This window comes from Strongylocentrotus purpuratus, unplaced genomic scaffold (genome assembly GCF_000002235.5).
Source record: "Strongylocentrotus purpuratus isolate Spur 01 unplaced genomic scaffold, Spur_5.0 spur5_scaffold_10, whole genome shotgun sequence".
In the NCBI taxonomy this organism is placed as follows: domain Eukaryota; kingdom Metazoa; phylum Echinodermata; class Echinoidea; order Camarodonta; family Strongylocentrotidae; genus Strongylocentrotus; species Strongylocentrotus purpuratus.
The window spans coordinates 16,673,509-16,696,794 of NW_022145595.1; the positions used below are offsets into that span (position 1 = coordinate 16,673,509).

At 40.2% G+C, this 23,286-nt stretch overlaps 3 protein-coding genes across 3 annotated transcripts in view; 2 read left to right on the top strand and 1 right to left on the bottom strand.

Moving 5' to 3' along the window:
* LOC574703 (long-chain-fatty-acid--CoA ligase 5-like) overlaps nt 1-4,646 on the bottom strand; it is a 15,322-nt gene extending 10,676 nt beyond the window's left edge. Inside the window, exons 1-3 of the mRNA XM_030980149.1 lie at nt 4,599-4,646; nt 2,787-2,888; nt 2,312-2,411 (exon numbers count right to left, since the gene is read on the bottom strand). Coding sequence (XP_030836009.1) covers nt 2,312-2,411; nt 2,787-2,888; nt 4,599-4,646 — 250 coding nt within the window. The remainder of the gene's footprint in view (nt 1-2,311; nt 2,412-2,786; nt 2,889-4,598) is intronic.
* Nucleotides 4,647-11,044: 6,398 nt separating this feature from the next.
* On the top strand, nt 11,045-14,106 carry LOC115921695. The gene is made up of 2 exons (XM_030979641.1): nt 11,045-12,062; nt 13,919-14,106. The coding sequence occupies exons 1-2, from the start codon at nt 11,381-11,383 to the stop codon at nt 14,077-14,079; spliced, it is 843 nt and encodes a 280-aa protein (XP_030835501.1). The 5' UTR covers nt 11,045-11,380; the 3' UTR covers nt 14,080-14,106.
* On the top strand, nt 14,080-16,810 carry LOC115921694 (mediator of RNA polymerase II transcription subunit 15-like). Its single transcript, XM_030979640.1, has 2 exons — nt 14,080-14,183; nt 14,778-16,810. The coding sequence occupies exon 2, from the start codon at nt 14,778-14,780 to the stop codon at nt 16,263-16,265; it is 1,488 nt and encodes a 495-aa protein (XP_030835500.1). The 5' UTR covers nt 14,080-14,183; the 3' UTR covers nt 16,266-16,810.
* Nucleotides 16,811-23,286: the final 6,476 nt, after the last annotated feature.

Here is a 23,286-nt window from a genome sequence, read left to right on the forward strand (position 1 = left end):
TAGACAAAGAAACATCCCTTCACTGCTATTATGTAAAAATGTGTAGAACAGGTGAATATGCATGTGACACCTGTTTACATAATAGCAGTAAAGGGATGTCCCTTTGTTTACCTGAGGAACTGTATATTTTGTCCGCTTTCATTGTCTGTCATGTTCATAGTGTATACTATCCACATGGTGTAATAATCATTTCGTCTACCTACCATGTGGTCTAATGACCATTTCGAACGATAGTCATTTGGTCTAAATTCCATATGGTCTAATCTCCAATTACTCTTTTATACCCATTTGGTATATTTTTCATCAAGTCTTATAACCAGTTAGTCTAATTTCCAGTTTGTCGAATGCCCATTTCGTCTACCATCCATAATGCCTTCTAATCATGTGATGATTATTATTATTTATAATTAATGAGTATTGTACCATATGGAAACTAATAGACAAAACGGGCATTAGACAGACTGGAAATTAGACCGACTTGAAATGGACTAAGTGAGCAATAGACTGAACGGGAAGTAGACTTATTGGAGATTAGACCAAATGACTATTAGCCTAAATAGTCATTAGACCACATGATAAGTAGAAGAAATGATCATTATACCATGTGGATAGTAGACAATATATGGGAATAGACCAATTAGGTAGTAGGCGAGCTGGTTTTTAGACCAAACGGCAATCAAACGGTTTACCAAATACCCATATATATACATATATATATATATATATATATATATATATATCTTTTTTTTTTTTTTTTTTTTTTTTTTTTTATCTTGCCAAAACTGACCCTGAGTCTACATCCGACTATCGTACATTTCCCATTCTCACTTGCTGAACCTTATCCGTGTTCTTCTTAAAGGGCCACTCTAACCCAACTAACACAGCCTTTCAAACATGAATACACCTCTACTTATTAATATTCTAGCCTCTGATTTTTCAGAAAACCTTTAAATTGACCAAAAAATGATAACAACCTTTTTAAAGACATTTTAATGCCTATAAATCAGCCTCCTTTTCACCGGAGAGGCGCCTGCAGTGACGTCATAAACAGTTGCGCAATACAGCTTCAAAACTGGGCATTTTTCTGAGCGTTCTGAGTCGTCATTTTTAAAGCTAGATTCCAGAACTATTGATGATTTCTAAGAAAAATCATTGTCATGTTTGGAATCTCCTTCAATCTTTTTTTCTACATGTCTTTTTTCCATTTTTTAGCCCGTTTTGGTGAGAGTGGAAGCCTCTTCTTCTACTCTTTTCCTTTATTCTTCTATAATTATAAAAGACCGGTTTACTAACATATTCCAATTGTATGAATACTTTTTAAACAAAGGATGTTCTTGACAAAAATTACAAAGCTTACCCGAGGCAAACCCAACATAGCAACAAGTACTGTATGCAGACTTTATTCAATAACAGGTTAATGGAATAATTCGTCCCCAGGAAAGAAACATCCATAAATTTGAGTATGTTAGTATACCGGTATATACCCTGACACTATGAACATGACGGACAAAGAAAGAGGACAAATTATACAGTTCCTCATTAATTCTCTCCTCAACAATTGCTGTGGTAGACAAAGGAATATCCTTTCACTGCTATTATGTAAAAATGTGTTGAACAGGTGAATATGTATGTGACACCTGTTCTACACATTTTTGCATAATAGCAGTGAAGGGATGTCACTTTGTCTACCACAGCAATTGTTGAGGGTAGAATGAGCCCGGCCCCCCCCCCCCACTCAGTGTTATTTAGGGTACGCATATGCGTGTTCCAACCGACCCCCCCCCCCTTTCAGCAAAAGTCCGGTGTGTAAAGTCAATACGGCTCGACCTTTTTCTTTTGTATACGAGCCTTTTTCAGCATCCCCCCCCCCCCTTTTCAGCAAAAGTCCGGTGTGTAAAGTCAATACGGCTCGACCTTTTTCTTTTGTTACGAAAAGGACATTTTGGCAACACGCATGCGGTCATTTTGAAACCTGAGGGGGGGGGGGGGGGCGGGAGAATGAGGAACTGTATATTTTGTCCTCTTTCTTCGTCCGTCATGTTCATAGTGTGATTCGAGTAAGGTTTCATTTCGTTTCATTTTCCTGTTCATACAATGTGCGCATGTGCGCCACCTTTCCCCAGCAGTTTTGCACTTGAAAATCTAAAGAAAAAAAAAAATCTCCTTTCTTTAAAAAAAAAACTTTTAACACCATATACCCCCCCCCCTTTTACATACTCTATATGGGGGCAGTGCCGTACAAAAGACCTGCAAAGTCAATTATTTAGAGTGTGATAGTTGGAATTGTGAGTAAATAGAAATTTAATCTTACTCTGTGTAATTATCCTGTCGCATGCTCTGATGTCTACTGTGTTGTAGAATGGTACTGATATCATGGAATAATGCATGCAAGCGATATCTGTAACGGCCCACTGTAAAAATAAGGAGAAAACACGATGATATTAGATATTCACAGTGAAATAATTTGAACGTAATTTCGAAACCCCCCCCCCCCCCAAAGGAAGTCACTCTTGCAAAATGAAAAGAGTATAAACGCTTTTCGAGTTTATTATGAAAAAAAAATCTTTGTTTTTTGTTCGTGTACTTTAGAGAACCATGTTCTCAGTTCGAACCAAAGGTAGATTATCTATTACTTAAAGCACAGTATTATCTTTGCAAACAATATGCATGTCATACGTTATCTCGTATTTATAGAGTTAGCGTCCAATATTCAGATAATGTAACATGTATGGTTTATAATTTTTTTTTTTTTTTAAATTTATTTATTTATTATTATTTTTTTTTACCTCTGGTCTATTTTGGGAGAAAATCCCAATAAAAGTCTCTTGGCCAGGCTGGTTGCCGAGCGCAACGAGCCCAGAACCGAACAGGGTCGCCTGCTCTTCTACCTATAAGTGGGAGAAATAGAGAGATAAGATACAAGCAGAGAGAAGAAAAAGTCGAGAGAGAGAGAGAGAGAGAGAGAGAGAGAGAGAGAGAGGGAGAAGAGAGGGGGGGGGGGGAGAAACTTTATTCAACCAATTTATTCAACATGATATAGAAAGTACAAACTGATAACGGTTTTGAATTATTTAAGTTGCGATCAATCAAATATAAATTGACAACACTGTGACGTATCTTGCGAGCTCCTCTCCACATACAATTTCATAAACTTTCATTTACCTATTTATTGATGACGGACTCATAGATTTTGTTTCTAGAGGGAAAACAAACATTTATTTTATTCTTTTAGTACAGGGCAAATGGGAAGGGAGCTCGCAAGCTGCATGTACGTCACATAGTTGCCAATTTGTATTTGATTGATCGTAACTTCAAAAACTCATAGTTGTCTAATTTTTAATCAGAATTTGAATCAGAACTTTCACGGACCTATTTCTCAAATTGTTCTGCTTATATTAAAAACCAATTTAACATCATGGTGGAATTCCCTTTTTAACCTGAGTATATAATATTTTTTTAGTGGGGGGAGGGCAAACTACGGTGATCTTTTGAATGTAAAATAATAGGGAGGGTTAACATTAAGTGATTCAATTCCGTCACCCTATCAACAAAATACCCCCTTTCTTAAAAATTGGCAATCTGTAAAATGTAATTAGGCAATCTGCAAATTGGCAATCTGTAAAATGAAAAATGTAAATGCAAATTAAAATGCAAACCTGAGAATATGACATCCACTCGTACGCCTGACCATCGCCAGGGCGCTTGCCCAGAAAAGGACCATCATCTGATGGGGAAAGAGAAAATAGTAGAAATAACACGACGAAGAGAGAGATGGATCAAGTGCCTAAGTGTTCTGGAATCCCTGTCGAAACACAAACATTGTGATAACCTTTTTGTTCTCATTTACTTGTCGAAAATTTGGTTGAAAGAATTGTTTGCCACACTCAACCGCCTTCGAGATGTTCTACAGCGCCTTTTTATTCCTAAAAGACGGAGGTTATTATATAATTTAAAGAAGTGACGGAGATGATCATTTAAAGCATTTCTATGGTGCCGATATCATTAATTTCTTTTAAACTCAGTCATTCAAAAGCACTCTCTTCAGTAAGGTATTATTTACGCATATACTGAAAATGGTATGTTTCGAGGCAAGATTTGAACTACTATGAAAGTAATCACCATGATGATTCTTCGCAACAACGACAAGCTATAAAGCTTAAAGGTGAAATTCAAAGAAAATCAAAAATATGTCAACTAATGTATCACTAGAAACTGGTAAGCTAACAGATGGCCATTGAACAAGTTTTAGGTCAACTACATATCGGGTGATTTATAAAAATATAAATACAACGAAGGGTCCCATTTGTTCAAAATTTCTAAAATTTTCGGGTGGTTGCATGGCAAAAGTGTGAAAAATGGGCTTTACTTCGGGAGAAAATTTTTCCCCCCAAATGACCCTTAAAAATTGGAATAATAGGGGGTTCGAGGATTGAGCGGCACACCCCGTCCAAACCAAAATAATCTGAGAACCCCCCCCCCCCCCGGTGTGGATCATCATCATTATGATGACGATGCCAATAATTGTATATATACAAACTTAATGATGATTTCATTAATGCCTGCTTTCACTTCCTATACTACATTAACGATGTACTTACTTGAATGTAGTTTTCCACGTTGGAACCCTTCACATAATGTGGAAACATCGCTGTAGAACTGGTCGGGTTTGTAGATATTCGGGTTTATTGGACTCATACGGATCCTCTCCGGGCCCTTTGATATTATACAAAACAAACAGAACATAAACATGATGCTCATGCTTGGAATTCTTTTTGGCAAAGAAGTTAAGGCGACTGAATCCATCAAGAATAAAGGGAAATTATTAATTCCACACTGATTAGGGGTTCTGGATACTTCATTAAAAAAAAGGCTGATGCTCATCCATGCATGTACATTTGACTTTGAATTCATCAGGCCAAATTAAGGTGGAAAAATTCAATTAGATCAAAAGAATTCACCCCACACTAAATAATAGTTTCTGGATACTCATTGTCAAGCTTCGTCCCGGGGCTTTGTCGGCCCAGTACAGTGGTATTCAGGCAAAGGACAGCCATAAAGCTGCGCAAAGAAATAATTTCGGGTCAAGTCCACATGCAAGAGTGGATTGCACGTCCGCGGAATATTAAGGTTGGTAGATGTTCAAAAATGGAAAATATTCCCGGCCTCCCCACTCCGGGAACGGAGGGACGGTCAGGGACCGCATGCGTGTTCCCAAAATCTCCAGCTCGTAACAAAGAAAAAGATCTGCCCGTATTGACTTTACAAAACGGACTTATGCTGAAAGGGGGGGGGGGGGTGCTGGGAACACGCATATGCGTACCCTAAATATCACTGAGTGTGGGGGGGAATATTGTTTTGCTGTAAAAACAGATTTTGTTTTGTTATATCGTTCTGCTGTATGTAAGTTTACCTTTCATTATATTTTGTTTGTATATTATGTATAGTATATACATTTTATGTTTCATATAATTTTGCAGTGTTGAGCGATTCTAACAAAGACATGTTTTTCAAGTAAATAATAGTTTAAACCACATGCTAAAATAATATTTGTTTGCATTATCTCATATTATAATACCAATGATTAGAAACTGAAAAAAAAAATAAATAAATCGCAGAAAAATGGTGTCTATATATGTCTTTAAGAATTACATCAATTTTGGGTTAAAATTATTCTGTATATACGTATATTCAGCTGTTTTGCTTTATTTTGTTGTAATTTGTTTTTATTTAGTGATGAGATACACATTTTCTGTATTCGATTTCTCGTGTATTTTGACAAGGTTTCATGGAAGACAACATGATAACATTGAATAAATAAATAATGATTAAATACGTTGATCGAATGAATAAATAAACAAACAAACAAAAAGAAATGAATGAATAGATATTAACATATAGATTGATAAATTAATAAACATACATAATAAATAATGCAGCTTTTATGATAAAGAGACAGAATAAAATAGGTAAAACCTGGACTGTCTTACCGGTAAAATGACCGTCTGTTGATGCGCTGGGAAAAGTTTCTCTATAAACTCATCGCTCCCGCTGAAATAATTGACATCCGATGACATCATGGCTGCTGCTAAACATGACCCTTGACCCAACCCTTGACCTGACCTTAAGGTGACCTTTCCTAGTCCTTTGTGACGTAAGCACGTCAAGAAATGACGACATGATGTGGTAGTCGAACGGACTATAGCAGGATGGGCCATCGCTGGAGAAAAAAAAATGGCGGGAAAGTTTTTTCTTCGAAAGATGGCTATCGTCTGCAGAATCAGATAAGAGAAATAGTAATTCAGTGGGCGAAACATTAGCCTCTATTCATTTAACAGTAGAAGAATACTCCCCTCAGCCAGATAACCAATTTTCGAACAAACAATTAAACAGCAAACAAACAACTGCAAGTTTAGATTAGGTCTAGAATGAAACATGTAATAATGAAAACAATTACAAAAAAGTTAACAGGGTAAGGGAGAGGACAGTGGCTTTGCGTTGGACAAGCCATTCAGGTGGTACTGCATATGGCGTCTGGGTGGGGGGGGGGGGGGGGGTAATCTGGTTGACCAATTAAAAAAATGGATGAATGCTGAACAATTAAGGCCATCGTTTTGGGAGGATCAGTATTGGGAGGGGATCTTATCATGCATGGAATCTTATTATGACGTTCTTTTTCTACCCCTCATTATATTTCTCTCACTTCTCCTGCATGTTTTTCAATTTGATGGGGGAGGGGGCGAGGTGTCAGGCGCGCAAGTGCCTGCGGCCCCCCCCCGTATACGCCACTGTTCCCGCTTATGGTTCACGCAAATTTACCCGAATGTAATCATGACGTCAAGCCAGTGGCGGATCCAGGGGGGGGGGGGGGGGCGGGGGCGGGGGCCCCCACCCCTGGGGAAAAAACGTGTAAAAACACGTTAATTTTACCTTTTTTTGGAGATGGGCCCCCTCCCTTGGCGCTCAAGGGGGGGGGGTGTACGATTTTTCAAATTTTTGAGGGCCCCCAAAAGAAAATTAGTGCTCACTACCCCCCCCCCCCCCCCCCCCCTTACTGACCGATTTATCGGTCGGCTGCTGCGCCGCTAAATGTTTTCTCACGAATTGGCCGGGCCCCCGCCCCTGCGTCAAGCATACATCATTTAAGGACTACGTTATATAATCCCAGTATATTGTATACATATTCAATGATTAAACAAATCACCGAGATACAGGGAGATGGTCATAATCTCCTCAATCAACCAGAGCATTATTGTTGGAAGGAAAACGTTGTGAAAACCACCACCATGCATGAAAAGCTACCAATTCCGACCAAGGAACAGCTGCCACTGGACGGAAGTCCCTCAATAGGGTTCGCACAGGGGTGGGGTGATGCAAATACAATGGTGATACACAGATGACACAGACAGTGTGGTGTGGAACATCTGTGCAATCTATGTCACACCTATTAAGATGCCCACTCCTAGATGACCAATGCTGCCTGGAACAGGCGCGGATCCAGGATTTCTTAGGGGGGGGGGGGCCCAAATTTCAAATTATGCGAGCCAAATATTGGTACTTAATGGTGACCAACAGTGACGTAATGCGGGGGGGGGGGGTCGGTGCAAACGCGAAACGCGGAAGCTTTGACGTTTAATTAAATTATTCGAGAAAGAAGACGACTCGTTGTACCGTTGTCGACTCATAATCTTCGTCTGAATTTAGTTTTTCCCCTCCCGCGCAAAGCGCGGAAAATTTTACGATTTATTAAATTATTAGGGAAAGAAGACGATTCGTTGTAGAGTTCTTGACTCTTAATCCTTGTCTAAATTCAGCCCCCTCCCCCTCCTGCGCAAAGCGCGGAAGCTTTGACGTTTCATTAAATTATTAAAGAAAGAAGACGATTCGTTGTACCGTTCTCGACTATTAATCTTCGTCTGAATATAGTTTTTCCCCTCCCGCGCGAAGCGCGGAAAATGTTACGATTTATTAAATTATTAGAGAAAGAAGACGATTCGTTGTAGAGTTCTCGACTCTTAATCCCTGTCTAAATTTAGCCCCCCCTCCCCCTCCTGCGCGAAGCATGGAAGCTTTGACGTTTCATTAAACTATTGAAGAAAGAAGACGATTCGTTGTACCGTTCTCGACTCTTAATCCTCGTATGAATTTAGTTTTTCCCCTCCCGCGCGAAGCGCGGAAAATTTTACGATTTATTAAATTATTAGAGAAAGAAGATGATTCGTTGTAAAGTTCTCGACTCTTAATCCTCGTCTAAATTCAGTCACCCCCTCTCCCTCCTGCGCGAAGCGCGGAAGCTTTGACGTTTCATTAAACTATTAAAGAAAGAAGACGATTCGTTGTAGAGTTCTCGACTCTTAATCCTCGTCTGAATTCAGGTCTCCTCCCGCGCGAAGCGAGGAAGTTTTTAAGTTTCATAAGATTATGAGAGAAAGAAGACGATTGGCTGTACAGTTCTCGACTCTAAATCCTCGTCTGAATTCAGGTTCCCCCCCCCCCTCCCGCGCGAAGCGCGGAAGCTTTTAATTTTCATTAAATCATTAGAGAAAGAAGACGATTCGTTGTACCGTTCTCGAAAATAATCCTCGTCGTAAATTAGTTTCCCCCCCCATCCCGCGCGAAGCGCGGAAGCTTTTACGTTTCATTAAATCATTAAAGATTCGTATTACCGTTCTCGCCTCTGAATCCTCGTCTGAATTCAGGTTCCCCCTCCCGCGCAAAGCGCGGAAGCTTTGACGTTTCATAAGATTATGAGAGAAAGAAGACGATTCGCTGTACCGTTCTCTATACTCTTAATCCTTGTCTGAATTTCAAAGATGTTCTCATGTCTGCTACTTTTTCTTCCTACGTCCTCTTCCGATTTGGGGGGACCGCGGTCAGATAAGCATTCAGGGGCCGCCTTAGGGCCCCTGGTGGGGTCGAGGCGGCGGAGCCGGCCCCGGAAACTCAGGGGTTTTAGGCGTTTAATTAAGGTCAGATGAGCATTTTTTTTTAAATACCTATTATTTTGTGACACTGGAAGGTCACTATTTGGCGTAGGGTCCAGGGGTGGAGCCCTCCAAAAGAGGGGTTTTAGGCATTAAATTACCGTCAGATGAGCATCTAAGGGCCCGCCGTAGGGCCCTAGGTGGAATCCAGGGGGCAGAGCCCCCGAAAGCTTTGGGGTTTTAGGCATTTAATCACGGTCAGATGAGCAATCAGTATCAGTACGCCAGTATCTCCTCTTTTCCTTTTTTCTTTCCCTTTCCTTCCTTCTCTCTTATTTTTTTTTATTGGGGGGGGGGGGGGGGGTGGGGGTCAACAGCTTTGGAGGCAAGGCCCTTTCGGCCCCCCGATCTCCTTCTTCCCCTTTTCTTTTCTTCTTCCTCTTCTTTCTTTCCCTTTCCCTTCTTTTCCTTTTTTCTCTCTTTTTTTTTTTTTTTTTTTTTTTTGCGGGGGGGGGGGGGGCCAAGGCCCGCTCGGCCCCCCCCCCCTGGATCCGCGCCTGGCCTGGAAGACCTAGTGGCAGCAAATGAGAAGGCTCTTCAGTGTGCAAGAGCCTGGCAGAACATATTTTGAGCTCAGATGATGGACACGAAAGAAGAATCTGATCGACATACAGCTTTCTATTGTATGTGCGTGTATGTGGGAGAGAGGAGAGAGAGAGAGAGAGAGAAACATACAGACACACATATATATATATATATATTACATTTATATATATATATATATATATAGTCGGAGAGAAAGAGACATATACATAATTATAGGCCTACATATATATATATATATATAGAGAGAGAGAGAGAGAGAGAGAGAGAGAGGGAGATAGAGAGAGAGAGAGATAGAGGAAGAAGAGAGAGAGAGAGAGAGAGAGAGAGATGAGAGAGAAGGGGGGGGGGGTGGGTGATGAGGACCGATGGATCAAAACTGATGGGCATACGTGCATGATTATATTTTACATCAAGACTTAAAGTTATACTGTTGAATAATACTGTTGATATACTGATTATGATATTGAAATATCCCAAAACATGATATAGAAATAGGATCAAAACATGAATATACAAGTAAGTTTCAAACGAGAGTGCGACTCGGGGAAATTTAATGAGAGAATGAAAGAAATAAAAGGGGAGTGAGTATAAGAGGTGGAAAAACGTAGAGAGAGAATATATAAATAGGAGAGGATGTGCATGTGTGTGAGAGAGAGAGAGAGAGTGTGTGTGAGAGAGAGAGAGAGCGGGACCGGAGAGAGAGAGAGAGAGAGAGAATGTGTGTGAGAGAGAGAGAGAGAGAGTGTGTGTGAGAGAAAGGTGTCGAGATGAATCTTAATCGGGGGAGGGGGGGGGGGGCTGCAGCAAGGAGACTGCATGTGGATGGTTCAGAAACTCGGTATAGGTCCTTTATCAATATCAATTTAAATGATGATAATTATTGAATGTAGCTTTATTGTTATTTTTCTTGTATACGTTTCAAAATAGAATTGAATTGAATTTGTGTTTGCATTGCTGACTGTAATTTCTATCGGTATCAGCAAATAGTAAGCGCTTATATATAGATGCCGTAGATGTATTTAGCGCTATAAACCCAGATTTGATATCGTTATATGACTACTCGATCAAGAGCACCAAGCTGAGGTGATTGTAATATTCTAAACTATACATAATCAAACATGCAATGTTACACTCACGTTGTCTCGAGTGGCAAAATGTTGATAATTTTTATAGTGCATTCCCGGAGTGCATTATGTATGCATAGTAGCATGCACATCCTAGCGAGAATTCCATTCACTATATTCAGGGATATGTGTATCCCTGCTATAATCACAAACAAAGAACGCACACAAAAAAGACACTGCTAAAACACACTGCACTATAGGAGGCTAACCATACTCGTGAGTCATACCTCTAGCCTAATCAATGCAATATCCTTTCTATTTTAGCGTTGGCTAATAAAAAAGAGCTAGTAAGTGCTCTTTGTATCAGCGTTGACAAAACGGATATGTGTGCCGTATGTGTGTGTGAATGGTGTTCGCCTATACACAGCGTGCGAGTGTGTCCTTTTCAAGGGACGCTTATAGCTATACACACAAACCCACGTATATTCTACCCGTTACTGCACACTAGCCATATAGCTATATCTAGCTAGCAACCGCACTTATAGCTGGCCTTTATACACATGCAAGCATATATTCCCTCTCAACTCCTTAGCTGATTTCGTCTTCAAGTTTGCAATATTTTATCTATTTGCATGCGAATTGAAGCAGTTTTAAACACAATGAGGGGAAAATCAGGATGTTCGTGTCTGCCTTGTTGAAGCAAAACTGTTTGCTTTCTTCTACAGATTGAACTTTTGCCGGGCCCGGGACTTTTGAACACATCGACGCGAGAATTTCTAAAGAGGAAACATGGAGGGGATGAAAACTGAAATGAGCGGTGCAGACGACCGGGTGATAGCAACGAGAGCTATCGATACAGATTGGAACGCAGTGGCTCCAGCTAACATCGTGAAACTCGTCAACACTTGCGCCGATGGACTTGGGACTTCTAAGGAGGCTTTCTTCTTTCCCTTACTCACTGCCACCGCCGCCATGCTAGGTCAGAACGCCTACATCGCACTCAATGACCTTTGGTCTGAGCCCCCAGTCATTTGGACGGCGGTCCTCGCAGACGACATGTGCAGAAAGAAATCAGCCGTGGTAAGATTTATTACGCGCTCCATGAAAGTAGCAGAAGATCAAATCAGGAATGAGCATGCGCAAAGAGTCTTCACATCCCCCGACACAAACATTACAGACCCGCTAACAGCAGTTCCACAAAATACGTCAGAATTTGATTTCACCATGAGCAACTTGAAGGAGCGCATGACCTCGGGAGGCCGTCAAGCTTGCATAATAGCCAAAGACCTTCAGAGAGTTTACCGCGCATTGGATGCACCGCGGTCATCGGGGAGTGATGCTCAGGTGTGTCAGAAGGAGGAGGAGGAGATGTTGAAGCATCGAGAGGCGTTCTTCGAGTTACAAACTGGGTACAGCCCTTGGTCAGATGTCACGGGAGCAGTGTATGAAGACGCAAGATTTAATTTATCAGGTGAGTAAAAAAACAAATACAAACAACGTATTTTAGTATAAGCATTAATCATTAACATTATTATTCTCTATTAAAATGGATGTTTACGACTCGAGTCATAATGAAAGGGACTCGAGCGATATAAGAAATACTTCCTTCTTCCTCTATCGATCGGATCTCTTTTTCTCTCTCTCTCTCTCTTTCTCTTTCTCTTTCTCTCTAATGATCAATTGAAGTTATGCAAATTAGAAATTAAAGGCTTTCGTTTGTTTGCATTTACAAGAAGGGAGAAAGAGAGAGAGAGAGAGAGAAGGGGGTGGCGAGACTTTTCCCATGCTCCAACGAGACATGATCGAAGTACATTTAATTAGTGGTCCCTTGAGGATACAATAACATCAAGTTGACGAAATAAATACTTTAAAAAATGATTGGAAATCGCACATTAAGGTACATGCAAATTTGAATAGATCGAGGTATGAGCCGATTTAGAGGGATGTGATCATAGTAGTATATATCTCTATGGATGTGATAGAAAGTATGATACTGAACAGGAAGAGAGAGAGAAAGAGATAGACAGAGAGAGGGAGACACACACATACGAACATTGGAGAACCAATCCCGACTAGCACTCGTGCTAACTTTTGGTTCTCCCTTTAACAACATTTTAAGTTTTTAAGTTTAAAAATATCCTTTATTTGAATCACGCTAGCCTATTGGAAGTTTTGGAACTCTGTGAATTTCAATTCAAGCCACAAATCTCTACGTATAATTAAGTTATAGCTAATTCACAGGTTTGATATGACATGGTACATAATTAATTTAATTTGTACACATGGTTCAACGATATTTTCTTTTTCTTTGTTACTCATGTACATGGATATTTTGTTATTTTGTTACCCACTTGAATACATTTGTAACATTGTGTTATGTTGTTGTTTTGTTGTTAATACATTCAAATTCAAATTCAATTCATACATACATATATACACAACAACAACAAAAAAGGAAAAAAAAAGAGAGGAACAGAAAGCTGAAGGCACAGAGACATACAGCGAGAGAGACAAACACAGTAAATCTGAAAGAGAGAGAATGAGAGAGAGAGAGAGAGATATAAGGGGTGAGGGATAGGCTTTGAAAAGAGCATTTAGAGGATGAGGACCGTGAGGGGATCATAATAGGGCAAGAAATAGACAGAAAACATGGATAGAGAGAGAGATGAGGGCCATCGTGAGAACGGATCGAAGAGGTGAGGGGGGGGGGGGGCGAGGGGGTGTCCACGGCAAAAATCAATCTCGCGTACCTTCAGTCCTGTTCAAAGTCGTAATACATTGTGAAATCTTTTGCACATAATAATAATAATAATAATAATAATAATAATATTTAATTTTTATATAGCGCTTAATACAAAATTAACGTCTCTAAGCGCTTTACAAATATACTATTACCCCGGTCATTGGATTCGGTGCTTGCCCGCACACAACGTGTGCACAACCTCCACTCCCTGGGGAGCAAATCCAGCCAGGCGTTACATGACGCTCAAAAACTGTTTGACCAACAATGACGGTCGCATCCTACCGGGTACCCATTTAACACCTGGGTGGAGAGTAGCAAGTGCAGGTTAATATCTTGCCGAAGGATATTAGTGCCGGTGTCGGGATTCGAACCCTAGACCTTCGCATCTCCAAGTCAAGCGTCTTAAACCACTCGACCACGACACATATCAGTAGGTGATGGAAATAGCTAGATTGCATTGTTATCTGAAGTTGATTTTTTTTGAAAGCCTTTGCGATCATGTTAAACATGTACATTCGTGAAGTCACTTTTGTCAAAAAAATTAACCCCATTTTCGTTTCATTGCATGCATGGTTCCTTTGCAGGATTCATCCAGCCGCAACATGCCAACGCCCTCCTCAGCAACTCTACCGGCTCCCGAGGCTTCCTTGAGAGTACCGTGGCTATCATCTGCCCTAAACCCCGCAAGGTCTACCATAACCAATCCATTGACGCATCCTGCTGTGTCCTTGCGCCAATCTTTTGAAGCTGCGTCGGAACCACATATCGACGAAGGTTTACCTGCTGGACGGACAGGCCAATGCGGCCTTCAGTTCCTACTACAACGACGTCGAAGAGCGACTCGAAAGGGTAAGTGAACTCACAACCGACTTTGAAAGAGGGCGAAGGGGCAACTTGCCCCTCCTGAGTAAACCAAAACTTCGATTTTTTAAAAGCACATAAACGTTGGCCTCGACTATGTCAAAACTGGTAGAGTATTTTACAGTCCACGTATTCAGGGACGGATCCAGGGTTCTATGTCTAATGTTGGGGTGGGGGAGGGGGGGGGGGGGGACACACAGGTATTAAACATTATTCCTGAAAATAAACCTTCAATTTATTTTTTTTTAACTCCGAAACCTCTGACAAGCATATTTATGATATTATTCCATATATCCTTCTTTATTGAAAGACATATAAGATATAGGTATATTTTGTAAAATAATAATAATAATATTTAATTTTTATATAGCGCTTAATACAAATGTCTCTAAGCGCTTTACAAATATACTATTATCCCGGTCATTGGATTCAGTGCTTGCCCGCACACATAAAACACATAACACATTTGGTTGCATTGTATACGTGCCCTATATTTTGATAGCTAATATATCGTCCCTATATGCCAATTGAAATATCTATGAAACGAGTCGTATTTTCTTTCTATTTTCTTTTGTCCCTTAGATGTCCCACGAAGACATAGCACTTAGACGGATACTGGCCAAGAGTCAGGGTCAAGTTGCCAGACTGGCCTTAATCCTACACTGCCTTGAACACATCACCAAGTCTTTCTTCCAGAAGGAGGAAGATGTGATCTTCGAACCCTTGGATGTCATCCCCTTGAAGATACCAGCTGGGGTGATGTACAATGCCATCAATCTGATCCAGCTCTGTGTTCGACACAAGAGGGCGCTGATCAGTACAGATTCATCTACAGCACCGACCCCTGAGAAGATATCGAAGGTGGGCCTTTTACAAGGTCAGAATTCGTTGATCGGAGATTCCAGATTGCGTCAACAGCAGCAGCAACAGCAGCAGCAACAACAGCAGCAGCAACAACAGCAGCAACAACAGCAGCAAAAACAACAGCCACAACACCAACAGCAGCATCAGCAGCCACAACAGCAGCAGCTACCTCAGCAACATAAACTGCAGGTGCATATGCAACAACAGCAACAACAACTCCAACAGCACCTTCAACAGCATCAGAAAGGTCAACGTATCATTGGTGAGGTAGTGAGATCCTCAGAGGCTCTAACCTCGCAGCCTGCAACACTAGTGCCTGGTAATGTTTCTCCTGCTCTATTACAGCAGAGGCAGATGATCAATAGATCTGGATCTGGCAATCAGCCATTGCAACAACCACAGGTTCATGTTGGTCAGCTGGGTCATGTACCACCGACTCTTACATCAATGTCTTCAACGTTGCTTCCCGCACAGTCTCGGCCAATACCTGTTGGGATCAGCGTGGTTCCCAATGGGCCCCAAATTGTCCAGGTGACCTACACACCGGAAGGATCCAACATCCCAGTCTCAGCGTCCTCTCAACAAGGACGAAACCCTGAACTGATTCCATTGAACAGTATGACAGGAAGGCCCATGATTAAACCTAAACAAACTGTGCAAAGTGCGCAACGACTCAACCGCTTCAATGTTTCTCTTCGGCCAAAATCAAACGTGATGCTTCCTGGAAAGATGCTCTCCAGACCATCGTCCAAGCTCTCGTCCGGAGCTTTGAAAATCCTACGACGGGCACAGAAGAGGAGTCCAACCCCTGCCGTCGCCTTTCCAAATGGTTGCCCAACCAGCGCCGACTTCAGGAACTTTGTGGTGCAGTGTCCTCTGAAGGCGCGTCGCGTTCTCACCCATGGTTCTCTCAAGATCGACTCTATTTATGTGGCGCAAAGGAAACTCTTTCCACCCGTGATATGCGAAGGACCCAACGGAAAGAAGCAAGTCAAGTACCCGACGAACGCCGCCCGTGCTTTTCTGACGGCTCTTGCCGATGCGGGGCTTGGGGACATGATATCTAGAGTGGGAAGTCGTTCCGGCAAATCGACATTCAAAAAGAAGAATTTCAACGAACTCTCGCCGGCCGCTCTTGCTATTCTTGGAAGGCTGAATATCACGGAAGCGCAGTATCAATACACTGAAAATACATTATTTCCATAATCCAAAGGTGAGGAGAATGTTGACATGTTCATCATTTCAACAAAGAGATCTGTACAACTGGAATTATCACTTGAGGATCGTTGTTAATCTTTCTGTTTGGAAATAAGACAACTCATTAGCAGCGCTGCAGCCGACGAAACAATGAAAATGGCTCCTTTTAATTTCAAAACCCAAAGGAGAAAATATGTGTAATTATTTTTTGTTTTGTAATAAGTTATTAGTTACACTGCAGACAGTGAACCAAATGGATAAAGACCATTTAGATGTCATGCCCCCAAAATAACTGATATCATAATTGGAGAATCGCTTTTATTGTTTCCATTTCTAAATAATGCATATATCGCAGACTATTTACAAGGAATAACTCGTTTTAATTTCAAAACCTTTCAAAACTAGGTCTACGTAAAATGAAGAATCTGTGCCAACTTATTTTGATTACGCACAGACATAATTATACACGTATTACTATCGCATTTGAGTGTCTTATTTTACGTGAAAATGCAGATTAAATAATGGAAAGTATGAATATCTGATCTTCAAGTACTCTAATATTTTGTTTCAACATTTGATTTTCTTTAAGTGCGATTTTCTTTAATTCACGATGTCTCCAACAATAAATGATGATGAATAGATAGATTAATGACAAATAGTCTTCAAAAACTTGACCAAATAATCACAAAAATCAGACCGGCAATTTCGTCAACTTTCTAATTTAAAGTGCAGAATGGTTAATGGACAAGAGATGAGTACAGCTTATCGAGATGTGAGAGAAATATTGATCCTTTAAACAGACCGCACCGTATACGACCTTACGATCTGATTTTGGAAGAATTAGCAAAAGCATTTGATGTGAACATTGAAACTTCTAAAATCTTAATGGTCGATGATTTGAATGGACATGTGGTTGATAAAATTGACATTTCAATTGATTCCTTGGAAGATTAGCTAAATCGGCTTAGAATCGTGGTGACGTCATACGAGTATTGTGCGGTTTTCTATGAATTAAAGCCGATCTGGCTTTTATTTCTGACTAGAAAGCACTTAAATTCTGGTTATTAATATTCTTATCATTATAGAACCTACATCAGGAAGGTGGTGTTTGTTTAGTTTTCTTTAGGCCCTATTTAATATAATTGTCATTTCTTCGAAATTCGGATCGCAGCAAGATCGCATGATATGCGGTGGGCAATGACTAAGAGAAGAATGAGTTATGGGAGAGATGGAGAATACGTTGTGAGCTCCTTTTATGCTTTTTATTTTGATGTGGGGAAGAACATCATACGAATGAAACTTCAAATGCCCTCTTAAACGAAATATGGTGAGAAATATCTAACGTTTGTGGCACACACTTTCCTGCCCCAGGTTTGTGTAGTCCCATGTACATGTATGTAAGATAATATTTTATCTAGACTGATCCCATTACATTCCAAAACACCACATTATACACCAATACCTTTTTGCTACATGATGAACCTTTCCCGATCGCTTTCACATCATTTCTTTCACCATGCAATTACATGACAAGAACTGGACTGAAAAAACACGTGATGAAGTACTTATGATTGCAGAGTAAAATGATATCTTGGTTCTTGTAAAGCCCTACTGCTACTAATAGTATTAGTGCTACTGCTACCAGTGCTGCTACTTCTAATCTACTACTATGCTGCTGCTGCTACCATACTACCACTATACTACTACTACTACTACTACTACTACTACTACTACTACTACTACTACTACTACTACTACTACTACTACTACTAATACTATTACTACTACTACTACTACTACTACTACTACTACTACTATATAAGACTATATAAGTACCATTACTACTATATTACTAAGTACTATTACTACTACTACTACCACTACTACTACAGCTTTTACTAACTGTATTACTACTACTTGTAATGTTATTTTACCACTTCTACTCATAGTCCTACTAGAAGGCCTATACTTCTTTTACTTTTAGTGCTACTACTACTACTGCTACTACTAATAATTTAGTTGAATGGGTCGCTCGTTCCAGAATTCCGCGGTCGGTTGTTTTTGTCTCATTCCACCCCTCTCCGCCGATGTCTGATGACGCCGTGTTTGATTTTAATGAATGGAATCGGTGAACGGGTCTTTTGAAAATGTCTGCACTTTGTGAAGGTCGTCAAACTATATTAAGTGCGCTGCATTGTGTAAAAACAATTCCCCTGATTTATCGCATAAAGAGATAATGAAGCATGTGATTGACGCGAGTTCTGTCTGCAAACACGTCATTTTATTTATATTTAAAGGAAATATTGACCTTTGGTAAAATTTGATATGTGAGTTTTTTCATGATGTTAATGTCAGTTTGGAAGACTATCATGGAAGACACATTTCCTGAAAAGGAAAGTCTTACAATACCCCTATATTCGAAATATGAAAAGTAAAAGTACCTTCTCTTCAAGCGGTCTCCTTTTCTTACTGTACAGTACTGTTTTCAATATCCACTAGCATGCTTAATAAACCTTCATTCGCCCATTGTCCTATTATCATATTCAATCCTACCCACCTTCCACTACCCCCTCCCTCTCTCTCTTTATTCTTTCCCTCTTGGTCTTTGTCGTCTCTCTCTCTGCATGCCCCTTCCTCCCCCCTCTCTCTTTAAAAATCTGGTTCTCCTATCCTGCTCACTGTATATTATCTATCTTTCCCCCATCTCCCCGCCTCTCTCTCGCTCTCTCTTTCTTTCTTTCCCTTTTGGTCTCTGTCGTCTTCTCTCTAGATCTCTGCATGCCCCTCCCTTGTCTGTTTCTTTATATCTGGTTCCCCTGCCCTTCTCATCTCTCTCTCTCTCTCCCGATATCCCCGTCCCCCTCTCTCTCTCTGTTTCTGTCCTAGTATTCAAATTATGCAAGGGAACCCGTTTACTTTCTAGACTTCCCTGACAGACACTATAATAATTGAGTGACTGACTGACATTTTTTTCTTCTTTGGTAATAAGAAACATGAAATGAGCTGTAACAGGTACATGAGCAATTTGTCTACATCAATAACCCACTACTTGTAATGGCCAAATTTAAACTGATTGAATCTTTGTGCAGCACAAAACGTACGACCCTTTGGTAAAAGGGTCTGAAAATCAGACTAGTGCTCAGGTGATTGCAATCACTTAAGTCGATCAACCACTAATGGTCGTTATTTTCCCCACAAAAAGCCATTTTCAAACCCTTTCTTTTTGAGGGAAGTTCTAAATAAGTATTGTCTTTCAAATTCCGTTGGAATTTAACCTTTTCATTATTTTGACCTGCAAATGGGACATAGTACCTTAAAGAGCTGGAGTCCCAATTGGCAACAAATTATTTCAAGCAGCTGCCGTTTTCTAAGGTTGCACAATAGAATTTACAGATGTCCGAGGTTCGATGCCGCACAATATAATCTACAGATGATGTCCGAGGTTCGATGCCGCCAACATCATTGGAAAGCTTGAGTAGTGATTTTTTCACAAGAAATATCGTTACAAGGGGAAAATCGAAAAGATGATAAATTATGAATGCAAAAGCCTGATAGTGTCAAGAAATTTGCTTACATCGTACAATACATGATGTAGCAGTTTTAATTTGTGAAAAATAATAACATTTTACAATCCTAAAACCTGCGATTTGACACTTTTCCGATTACTTCCTGCACACGAAAAAAAAAAAACGTTCTTATTTTTTTAGACGGGATTTCTTTCCCCTCGCCCTATAGAAATATTCCCGAAGGGAATGTTATAATTTACAAATACAGGTACTATATGTACGTATTATGTTTAATGTAACTGTTTACATATTTATTATGTTAGTCACTGTCTATCCGTCTATATGTCCAGTGCATTCTTCTGTTTTATTTGTTTTGGTCGATGTAAATTTTGTAAAACAGTTTCTTTGCTCGTTCTTGACAGAACGACTCAGCCAATTTGACCGAACGCCAAAATACAACAACCAACAACAACAAATCTTTAGACGGGAAGGTAGGGGGGGGGGGGTGCGGCCAGTGGCAGATCAAGGGCCGGGCGGCGGGTGGGGAGCGGGCGGTGAAACACGTTAATTTTACCATTATTTGTTACAAAAATAAGACAGGCACCCTCCCCTGGTTCTCAAGGGGGGGGGGGGTGGGGTCTGATTTTTTAAATTTTCGGGGCAAAAATAATCATATTTTTACGTCACTGGAGAACACCTCGCTGGTGGAATATGTGGTAGTATATTGCAAATTTATCCAGAGAATTTGATGTTCAAAAATACTTGCGACTGAATATGAGATTTACAAAGACCTTTTCATATCGAAAAGGAAATCGTGAATCTATTAAGGCAAGATATTTGATTAGTTGTCAGGCGTCTTCCATCTGACATTAAGAAGAAGAAAAAAAGTCTTATGAAATGTTACACAAAGATTTTGCTTTCAGTTTCTTTAAATATCTATCATTATCGGAAAAGGAGTTAAATAAAAATTGATGGATATATTTTAAAATAGAAAAAATATGCTCACTTACCGGATCAGTTTCTAAATTCACAATTATTTTTGATGTTCTCACTCCGAATTGTTCACTTGGAAAGTTTGTCGATCGACTGCCGTTTACCTTCTACGTTAGCTCGTATCTATTTTCCTATTTCGTAGTATTCGAGTACTATTTTGATCAAAATGAGTACACGCCTCTTTTTACACTGTCTTGATAGGCTGATGAGCAACGTCAACGAACTATGCCAAATAACAGCATAGTGAGCCAATGTTATCAACATTGTGATGTGAATGGTTAAAGATTGCTTTGTTATAAATAGGCTTCAGAATATCTTGAAATCCTTCATAAACCAGGTGTCATGTGAGAACGGGTATCAAAATATGCCAAATAGAGTCAGGTTGTCGCTAGACCTTTTTTAATGGGGGTGGAGGGGCAGGGGCGGATCCAGCCGGCGGCAGGAGAGGGGGCCCAATTCGTGAGAAAATATTTAGCGGCAAAACAGCCGTCCGAGAATTCGTTCAGTAGGAGGTGGGGGGGGGGGGGTAGTGAGCACTAATTTATTTTGGGGCCCTCGTAAATTTGAAAAATCACACCCCCCTTGAGCGCCAGGGGGGGGGCATCTCCAAAAAAAGGTAGAATCAACGTTTTTTCCCCAGGGGGGGGGGGGGGGTAATTAACTCGATAGATTTCAATAAGAAATAACACAACATCTTCAGATCTTTTTGTCCACAAAATGGGAAAATGTGATAATTTTCGGGGATTTGCAATTTAGCGAAAATTGTCAGACAAGGTTGCTACTTCCCCCCCTCCCCCCAAAAAAAAAACGGGGAGGGATTGACACCCCTACGCATCCCAAAGGGTATAGTAGGCATCCTGTTTTAATCAGTGTAAACTATTTGATACTTTTCGTCTAGATACTTCATTCCATGACTGGTTAAGTAAACATGGCGTGGGCACATGACTTCAATATATGATTACTTTGAACTTGTGTGTGATAATTATCAAAGTTGTATGATAAAGATGGCAGGATGAATACCTATTCTTAGTCATGCCTCGGAAATAACTTAAGATAAGTTTGACATATATTTTGAGTTTCCACCCCCATGTCTCTAGTTCAACGGACTTTACCGCACTTTAATTTTCTTGTTGATTTTTGTTGCTGTTGCTGTTGGTTTTGCAGAAGTTTGACATTTATTTAGTTTTGGTTTTGGTGTGACAATATTTTGTGGGTAATCCATGCTTTGTTGTTGTTGTTGTTCTGTTCGTTGAGATAGAGATAGAGAGACTGAGAGAGAGAGAGAGAGAGAGAGAGAGAGAGAGAGAGAGGGGGGAGGGAGAGACAGAGAGAGAGAGAGAGGGGAGAGAGAGAGAGAGAGAGAGAGAGAGAGAGAGAGAGAGAGAGAGAGAGAGAGAGAAAGTGGGCATTGGGCAGGTGACACGATCTCGACTATTTACGAAAAAAAGTCAACTAAAGCGCAAGTCCCATAGAAATCATGTTCGGGTTACGTCATACGCCATGGTCATGTTCGCACATTTCAGTAGGTGACGCGTGAGGGAATTGAAATTGCTTCACGTTGATTTTTCGAAAGTAGCTGCTATATTGTGCTTGGTGCGTTCTCACGACTTCAAATTATTGAAGATTCGAATCATTGTCGTTGTAGTTTTCATCATCATTATCCATCATTATTATTATCATGACTATCTCTATTGCTGTTTATCAATTACATTATTATTTTCATTAACATTTATTATTATTTATTATTGTACCATATAACAACCGACTGATTATGACTAGTATTTTTCTTCTTATTAATTAAAACAACAAAATCAAGTTATGATTTTTCAGAGTACAAGTTAACAAGAGCAGAATAATGAATGACCTGTCTATATGAATCTTACTTTGAAATGAAAAGTTTTCTTATTTCATTGTTTGAAAATTGGGCATTTTTTTACATACTGATAAATTCTGTGTTTAAGCTTTGAATTTATCGTCTTTCAAAAGTGACTTTCAAGCCGTGTTAATTATAGTCCAAGAAGATTACTCAACCTATTTTTCACTTGAAGCGAGTGCACGAGATCTCATTGTTTGTAATTATACTATTTTATGCAAACATATTTATCTTACTTGTAAACAAAATTACATTTAGGAGAGACAGGACAGAGAGAGAGAGAGAGAGAGAGAGAGAGAGAGAGAGAGAGGTCCGGGGGCAACTCCAATATAGCTCTACATAATGGTGGAGCAAGGGTCAAGCCATCAAAGGGGAAGTGGAGGGTGGGGGGGGGGGGGGGGGCTTCTTGGATGTGAAGGCCATTAATAAGGCCTTGAGAAAGAAAGATGAGGGGGGGGGGGTGTCCCCTATCCTTTTCTTTTCTTGTCTCTCCCTCTCCCTCTCCCTTTTTTTTCTTTCTCCCTCTGAATTTTGCTGACTGACATATCCTGTGTCTGGTTTTCAATCGTATACCGTCTTTCAAAAGTCACTTTCAAGCCATGTTAATTATAGTTCAACAACCTTTGTTTAGTCTGAAAACGAGTGCATGAAATCTCAT